The sequence below is a fragment of the Bos javanicus genome, chromosome 7 (genome assembly GCF_032452875.1).
Source record: "Bos javanicus breed banteng chromosome 7, ARS-OSU_banteng_1.0, whole genome shotgun sequence".
Classification (NCBI taxonomy): Eukaryota; Metazoa; Chordata; class Mammalia; order Artiodactyla; family Bovidae; genus Bos; species Bos javanicus.
Genome location: NC_083874.1, coordinates 73,218,122 through 73,227,678, shown reverse-complemented (window position 1 = coordinate 73,227,678; position 9,557 = coordinate 73,218,122). Strand labels below are relative to the sequence as shown.

General features: G+C 35.0%; 1 protein-coding gene across 1 annotated transcript in view; it reads right to left on the bottom strand.

The window, feature by feature from the left end:
• Window positions 1–3,809: 3,809 nt before the first annotated feature.
• The window catches only part of GABRA1 (gamma-aminobutyric acid type A receptor subunit alpha1), a 57,808-nt gene continuing 52,060 nt past the window's right edge, over window positions 3,810–9,557 (bottom strand). Inside the window, exon 10 of the mRNA XM_061424255.1 lies at window positions 3,810–6,702. Within this exon, the coding sequence (XP_061280239.1) occupies window positions 6,391–6,702 (312 nt within the window). The 3' untranslated portion in view covers window positions 3,810–6,390. The remainder of the gene's footprint in view (window positions 6,703–9,557) is intronic.

The window sequence follows — 9,557 nt, the reverse complement described above, 5'->3', positions numbered from 1 at the left end:
AGGAAGTCTGAGATTCTGTATTTAATGCATCATTGTTATAATAATTTTCTTTATTATTTGAACACCACTTTTTTCATCTTTTAACACATTTTTATACTGATTTGAAATCAACCCATTATAAATGGTCTTTTTCCCTTGTTAAATTTTCTTTTCTGGCTCTTCTGCCAGTCATTTGTTTGCTTTAATAAGGATTATTAATATTAATAATAACTTCTGGTTACCCTCAGTATTGGCCTTCCTATTCATTTGCCTACAGATTAGTACTAATTTCATGGGTATAAAACTTTTGCATACTTTGCTCCAATTTACGTAAGACCCTCACCCCACCCCCGCCCCAGTGGTGACAATGCTTAGATACACAGGTTGTCCTTCACTGGTAACATTATTGTGAAAATGGATCTAAAGAGGCCATGAGCACAATTGCAAATTTTGAAACATTACATATAAACTTTCTTACAAAAGCTTTAGTAGTTTTTTTTTTTAATAAATACTCCTTACTTTGTTATTGATTTCTAGAATCTTGCAGTTATTGCTTCAGAAAATTTGTCAAGTTTTCCTATTGATTTTAAGGAGTGAAACTGCTCAGATCCTTACTGTGCCACTCTAGAAATGTCCACATTGACTACTATTATTCCTGTTTTCTTCATAAATGAAGCTAAGAAGGAACTGTTCAGTGGGTCAGGTCAGTATTTACAGTGGGATACCTGACTCCAGTGGCCATGCCTTTTCTGTTACAATGGATAACAAAGAGTCTGTGCTGACCACACTCATCACCTCTAACTTTTTTCAGATGACTTTTCCTTTGACCTGAAAGGCAAATTTTTTTTCATGTGTTTTTCTTTATACATTAACTTTTCAAATAAAACATAGACTACTAGTTTTACAAGGAGATTTACTAGATTTACAAGGAGATCCAATGTGAGTTTTTTAAAGATGAGTTTTGAAAATTATCTTTATAATTAAGTTCAAATTACTTTTTTAATGTGACAAAATCACTTACACAGTATTTTAAACAAATCAATTGACTTATATGAATTTCTTCTTTTATAACTAGCCTATGGTAAGATCAAAGAAGGTAATATGTATAAGTTATATTTTGATGGACTATTAATTAGGACATCATCTTTTCTATAATATAAACATACTACATGTTATAGAGAAAGGCAGGTATATTATCAATCAGAACAAAAAGAATCTTTATATTTTACAATCCCATGGAAACTTTGACCTCTTTTTAAACTATAAATGTTTTATTGAAAAATAATATGGCTTTGAAAATGCAGTACATCAGCATTCTTTCACATAGAGTTTTAACATTTGCTAACTAACTCTTGAGAGTCCCTCGGACAGGTAGGAGATCAAACTAGTCAATCCCAAAGGAAATCAACCTTGAATATTCATTGGAAGGACTGATGCTGGAGCTGAGGCCCCAATACTTTGGCCCCCTGATGCAGAGAGCCAGCTCACTGACGCAAAGACCCTGATGCTGGGAGAGATTGAAGGCAGGAGGAGAAGGGAGTGACAGAGGATGAAATGGTTGGGTGGCATCACCGACTCAATGGAAATGAGTTTGAGCAAGCTCTGGGAGATAGTGAAGGATAGGGAATCCTGGCTTGCTGCAGTCCATGAGTCACAAAGAGTCGGACACAACTTAGTGACTGAACAACAACAACTAATACAGAGAAGAAAAAATGAAATGAAAAACCTTCCATTTCTCTGTGAAATAATCTTAACACCAAACATAGTATAGCTGCTTAAGTAATGATTACCAAATGAACGTGTGGATTTGTACAGATACTCTGAAAAAAAGAGCTCACTATTCAGGTGAATTACAAATTCAACTGGCTGACACATTGACGTGTGACAAGCGGTAGTTTCAGAATCAGAATTAAAAGGAAATTCAAAATCAAGTGTTTGGCTTTTTGTTGTTGGTACATTGGAATGTGTAACAATATGAAGCTCCTTTCCCCACAAGGCACTGAATAGCTAGAGCTGAGGCTAAAGAAACTGTACGTGTGCTGTTTTCCGTGGTTCCCAGTGCTTCCCTTAATGTGATGTTCTACTTTACACATACATGTTAGTTCCCTGGCAGTAAGCTTTGGGACTAGGTTTTGATGTGTTATCATTGAATAAGAAATATGTCCCTTATCACAGGCAGCCTCCCCAAGACTAAAGTGCCTGATTAGTGTTGAATTATCTTTCAAAACCTAGCTCAGCTAACACTTGCATCTGAAGACCTTCCTCATACCACTTCCCAAGTAAAAACTTCCTCTACCTGGCCCATTTTTTGGTAATTGTACATCATTTTTAGTGTTATAACTTGCAGTTCACTTGGCTTCTCTATTAAATGATGAGCTTTCCAAGAGCATACTGTTATCTTCATCTCTGCAATCTCAGTACCCACCATAGTAACTGAGGGATTCTAGGATGTCCCAACTGTTAGTCAGTGGTTAAATGGTTAACCACTCATAGGTTGGTATTAAGTCCCAAGGCCACTGTCTTGTAGGGCAGGGCCTCTTCAATTCCTTTTATATTTCCAGTTTCATCTTAGACATTATTAGTTCCTATAGATTCAATGAGCTAACCTTATGAAGAGTGGCAAGATACCCTTGTTATGTGTTTTATGGCATCCTTTACTTTTCTTATAATATTTTTATTATTATTTTTGCCTGATTCTTTGTTTTCTTCCCCTATCATAGCTTTTATTTCCTTTAGGATAAAGAACATTCGAGATATTTATCTCTACATCCCTATCAACTAGCACAGTACTTAACACTTAACACTGCTAAGTGTTAAGACTCAGCAAATGTTAGTAGAATTTTAGTTAAATTAACATTCAGAGTTAATTTATTTGAATAAATCATGGCTGTAATGTGATCACATCAGCTGACTATTCTTGGTCACAAGAGTGGGATGGATATTAGAAAACTCGAACAGAAGGTCTTAATGAACAGGTATAATTAAATTCAAACAGATGGTCAGTCCTAATGCCAAGTCCATTCTTATTTTGATTCCTTAGATAATTATTATGGTGAGCCTTGACATGGATGTAGTTTGATAGCCAAAATAATCATCATTCACTACATTCATTTTTATGAGAGCTAAGAAATCAATGAATGTGATTGTTCACCTAGTTTACATGGGCAACTTTATTTGGCTTGAATAAGTCATTTCATTGAATGATTTTAAAGTATTAATTTTGCTAAGTCCTGAATCATTTTTTAAGAAGATATATGTTCCATTTGTAGAAATATAAAAAAAGATACAGAAAGATTTTGCCTCACATGATCTTGTCTGTAGGGACCAGGTGCAGTTTTATGCCTATTGTTGAAATAATTTCTCCATTGTTACTCAAGTGATTGTATTTTGTACTTTAACTTTTTGCTTATAGAAATGTTAAGGGACATAATAGCTCTAGAGGAGCTTTTAAAATTATAATGCTCAGATTCTTCCCTAAAACTATTAAACCAGTCTCCCAGGAGCAGGTCAGAAGACAAATCTACTGTATTAACAATAGATATGAACAAACTACTATTGATTCAGTATGTTGATTCTTTTCTATTTGTGTTTTATAAATTTTGAGTCTTGGTGCTACTGGTGACAACAGATATTAGGTTTGCAAGAATTTCTCTTTCTGAAAGTGATTCATTTAAAATCATAGTTTAGGATCATACCATTGACATCTCTTCAAAAGTCTTCTGAGTAGCCTAGATTCATGTTAGCACTTGGCACTTTTAGGCGCTCCTACTTGAAAATGCTTTAAAACAGGGTAATGGTACTGATAATAAGAAAAGAGAGAGAGTCAAGCATTCCATTTTGTTATTGAATAATGTTAACTTTATTATTATAATAGAATACAGTATGACATAAAATTAAGAGCTTTTGCTAAACTCTGTAAAGCAATACATGCATCTGCCATAAACAACCTTGATTCATGTTAGGTTTTATTGCCACTTCACTGCACTAAGGTGCCATAAACATTCAGTGTCATCTTTTAAAATTTTTTCCTGGGAGTTAACAGGAACTGTCCTCTATAAGAGTGTATCTTTATTTTCAAGGAAGACTTAACTAGTGTTACATGGTTTAGCAAAGCACTGTAGAAAAGCTACATAGAATCATTTGTCTTTGATAAGTTGTGCAATCAATTTATACAATAGAATACTGTCCATACATACTAACAAACTAAAAAACGATAGAAATGCAGTCATTGCATAGCATAAAGCAGACTAAGAAGAAATATACACATCTAATGAGCAAAATACAGACGAAATGTTAGCCATGAGGAGTCTGGAAGATAAAATACTCTTAATAAACACTTAGATTAACACCAAAAAGAAAAAAAAGAAAAACCAAGATTAACAGCAACACAGAAATTAGAGCCATATTTTAATTTATTTTCTATACATGATATCTACACATGATACCAAAGAATGAAATCTCCTTGGTTCAGCCTTTATTGGCCTAGCTCATTGAATTTAGGCAGGACCAAATCAAACAATAAAGCACATTTAAAAATACCAGAGTTTGTTTAGGAAAACACAAACTGTATTTTCCTGCATCACTGGATAACAGCTTTTTGAGACAAACATTGCTCAAAACTTGGGTATGGATCCCAACTGTCTTATTTGGTAATTATGATGACAGGTTTATGCCATAGTATTCTAAATGTGGTTAGCCCATGACCTGTGGATTCTGGATGCTAATTTTAAATATCTCTGAAATTCTGTCAGACAAAAGGAGACTTCAAAAATACCTTCTTCATAAATATTTATCTCTAAAATATCTGGGAAGTAATGAAAGAGACTAGAATTTTCATAGGGAGTATGAATGGACCTCTTGTCATTAAAGCCCTTACGTAGTATGCCTACAAATATATTGCTACAGTATAAATGAAATGTCATATTACTCAATAAAAGCTAGTTCCTGTACATTCTTTCATGTATTTTTATATTTAATGCTACATATGGTACAACACTTATTGAAATAGTTGGTATCAGCAAAGATAGCAGTAATATACAGTTGATTTTCTAGCTCCCACTAATGCTTTTCCATTTTCTTTTTATATTATAAGAGCCTAAAATAGGGAAAAGTGGGATGACTTGAGTGGATAACAACTGATTCACTACTGTACATGGGACAACAGTTTGAATTACAAGCTTTCCCTACATAAGTAGATTTTATACCCACATATTGTAAATTCCATCTGATTCCTTCAGACTGTTCTGGTCTTAAATGCAGGCTGTAAAAGTATTTCCATAGCATTTAACAACATTCTAACAGCTAAGAGCGGTGAGTCCTACACAATATTTTAAGAACACAACTTTTAAAAAAGTAAAAAAATGTACAATCTCATGCTACATATTTACATATATAATTTATATATTCTATATTTGTTTATTAGTCATAAATTTCAATCTAAAGCTTTTAATGTACTGTTATATAAAATAATACATTCAACAATTCTAGAGCTTGCAAAATATTTTTGCCCCTCTAAAAACATCTTCAGAATGAAAATCAAGTGATTACTGGATGCATGTGTTATCTGGATATAGAGAGGGTGGAAAATAAATATTTTAAAACTGTTCTATCTAAATTTATTATTAATTTTTTTTTTTACTTTTATTGAGTGTATATATCTGTTAGAATGATTCCTCATTGAGTCTACTGGTAAGAGCTCAGATGACAGTAAAGCAGCCTATTTAAAGCATTTGTCTCCATTGGATTAAATGTGCTCTTACTGTGAGACACTGCACCTTTGCCTATGCAATTTCCATAAATTTTAAAATAGCATTTAACAACAAAATAATGCCCTAGGTATTTCTTAAAAGAGAAAGAATGGGGATCTTGAGCTTTGGAAACAAACTGTTAAAGCTATACATAGGTTTAAAATACAAAACAGAAATGTGAGAAACACATCATCATCTGTGCAATAAAGACATAGATTTTTTTAAATGTTTCTTCATTAAACATTATATTCTTTTAAACACCTTCACATAAAAATATTTTTGACATATACAGTATCTTTTTTTTTCTAGAATATTTGGAAATATATATCTACAAATGACCTGGAGTTAAGTTGGATTTTTCTTCTACTTTTCCTCCTATCTTTGGATCTACTTCCCCCTCCTTTTCTCTCTCTTCCCTTCTGTCTCCTTCTGTCATGATTTTGCTCTCTGGCTCCCTCTCTCAGAATCCCGTCTCTCAGCTGTATGCTCTGATCTGCTCCGGACGGCCAGACAGGGGTCTGTTGTTCTTATATGAATTATGGAAATAAGGAAACCTTCAAATTCTCTAAGACAGAGGCAATAAAGCAGATGGGAATTACCACGTTGAGAACAGAAAGCAATTCCCAGTGCAGAGGACTGAGCAACAGAATATGGTTGACAGGACCTATTGATGGGGGGTGGGGGCTTTTAGCTGAGGCTCTCTGTTTAAATATGTTGCCCAATAGACCAAGTTAAAGATTCCGAATAACAGCGGGAAGGCTATTCTTGACAGTCGGTCAATTTTGCTGACACTGTTAAAGGTTTTCTTCGGTTCTGGTGGTTTTGTTTCCGGCTTGACTTCTTTTGGTTCTATGGTTGCACTTTTAGCAATGGTGGCTAAGCCGGGGTCACCCCTGGCCAGATTAGGTGTGTAGCTGGTTGCTGTTGGAGCATAAGTGTTGTTTTTCTTAATAAGAGGGTCCTTCACTTTCTTTGGCTGTAAAGGAAAGAGTTAAAGTATTTTGTTTAGTAAATTGTGGGAAGCAAGTTTATAAGTTCTTGAGCAAAGTGACCTTTACTTTAGAACTCAAACAAGTGCTTTATTTAACATCTAAAGAATGGAATTTATGACAGCATTTTGGGAATAAATGTAAAACGCAGACACAAAGGTCTAATTGTAAAATTGTCAAGTGACCTGGTGGGACATTTGGTCCAAAATGTCCATAAGACAGTTGGTCTGTGAGACATTTGCTTTACGTCAATGGTCCTTGCAATTTGGTCCTATCCAAAATGTCTTTGAGCATACTGGATCCATGACAAATGGTTTTGGACAGGACCACATATCAAAGTCCTTTGTTATTGTTCAATTGCTAAATTGTGTCCAACTCTTTGTGACCCCATGAACTACAGCATGCCATGCTTCCCTGTTGTTCACTATCTCCTAGAGTTTGCTCAAACTCATGTCCATTGAGTTAGTGATGCCATCCAACCATCTCACCCTCTGTCACCCCCTTCTCCTCCTGCCTCCAATCTTTTCCAACATCAGAGTCTTTTTCCAATGAGGCATATCTTCACATAAGGTGGTCAAAGTATTGGAGCTTCAGCATCCGTCCTCCCAATGAATATTTGGGGTTGGTTTCCATGGACCAAATGTCTTATGGACATTTTGGACAGCACCTAATGTCTACTAAACCATGATGACTCTAGATAACAATACTGTATCATATACTTTAATATTGCTGAGACTAAATCTTAAATGTTTTCACCACAGAAAGGACTTTGTGACCAGTTAGAGATAGTAGCTAATACTATGGTGGTAACCAATTCATGATATATAATATATCTAATTAATTGCATTGTACACCTTAAACTTACACAATGCTATGTGTCAAATATCTTTCAATAAGGCTAGGGAAAAATGCAGACAAATATTTTCCAGGCTTTCCAATCAAAAAATGGGGTCTATTTCCCCACTTATTACATCTAGACGTGTGACTCTGGCAGAGTGATGCTGTGCCAGCTTAAGATCCTATCTTCAGGAAGCTTTGCAACCTCACTCTTTACCCTCTGGAAACATGCCACAGAAACATGAAGCATGGATTAGACACTGAGGGACCAGAGACTATGTTCAGTGAGAGATCCAGCCAGCATGAGGCCCCATACATGGGAGAAAGGCCATTGTAGATTTTCTTGCCCTGGTGCGGGAACTACGTCAGTGAGCCCATGTTCGACTAATAGAAATAACCTCAGGTTTTTCCTAGCCTCAAATGCTTGATTACTGTTTTAGGTCACTAAGTTTTGGGGCAGTTTGTTTTGCAGTGATAAAAAATTTATGAGCCAATTATTTTTTGCTCCTTCTCCTCAGGCTTCCAGTGCACAAATGACAAAGCAGGGTCAGTCAGGATATCCTGGATTCGATTTTTGCTCAGTGTTACCTGCTCACTAATGTTATCTGTGTGGTAATTGATAACTGCAGCTTTTCTTAGTTTCTGTCATATAGACACTTCTCAAAAATAAAGTAGGTCATTGTTCAGAGCTATGTGGTCTGATATAGTTGCATATTCTTTAAGAAGTTAGTATTTAATTTAGCAGTTAACCGTACGAGGGTGGATCTTAAGAAGGCCACTATATATTCACTTGAAAATGTGATGCCCTATTGGAATTTCCTTTTTATTTTCAAGTATACCATGTCAGACATCAAAACTTTAACTCTCCTGAAAACACTTTATCTAATTACAGAAAAAAAAAAAAATGTATCCTCTCTGAATGTCAGAGTGAGATCTGGATTACATTGTGTTCACATTCCCTGTTTTAAGCAAATCAAACTGGCAAAGCCCTGTGGAAGATTTTTACAGAGACAAAAATACATTTTAGAAAATATCCTCTTTCTTAATAAGATGCCAGATATGGGCATAAATGTATTATTTATGTATATGTAGATGCCTATGTACATATGACTATACCTATATCTATATATGTACACTGAATAATGTGAACTGTAGATTGATAGAGATTGAAATATTTTATTTGAGACAACACTTAAAGACTAGTACACAGTCAGAAAAAAATCTAAACTCAAATATGAGATCACCAACACCTCAATCCAAATTCTATGCTTTCCAGATCAAGTTCAATTCATCTAACAATTCATTAACAATTGCAACTGACAAGCTACAATCAGAAAGACACTGGCTTCTTGCAGCATGCAAAGAAAGGATTAGGATAGAAAAACAACTTTTCCCAATGTTTGCATTTCATTTTTCAGTTGCATATCACTAATGTTTGTGTATCATTAGTTCTGAAGAACTTTGGTAGAGTGTACCACTAATTCTAAGATGTGGATTTTAAAAATGTCCACAGCTATGATTTTGGGCGATGTCTCACAATTTGTAGTGTCTTATGATCACACATCTTCAGGTTCACTGCTTTCCTTTGGGGTTGTCCTTCTGTTCTAGGACAAATGGAGGCCATCAATGGCTAAAGTAAGTATTGGACAAAAACTCTGTTTCCACTCTCTCACCTCTCTCTCCATCTGGTAAGTGCAGTTTCTTTTGTCTTGTTTCCTCTCTACTGATCCTGAGACAAGATTCTTGGTTTGGAAATTCAGATATGCTTTTTATACTAAGTTGAGGATGTGTCAAGGCAAGGTGAATTTTTAGGACCTGGGTCTGGTCCATTTTGGTTGGTATAGCATACCCCACACAGAACTTCCTTTGCTTTGAGTATTCAACAGATCCACCTGTGGCTGAATGGTAAATCTCAAAGAGTTTTTACTTGGCAGCATATGTTCTTTCTTATGTACACATAAACTAGTGGTACATCTTAGAATCAGTAACACTATAGATTCTATTA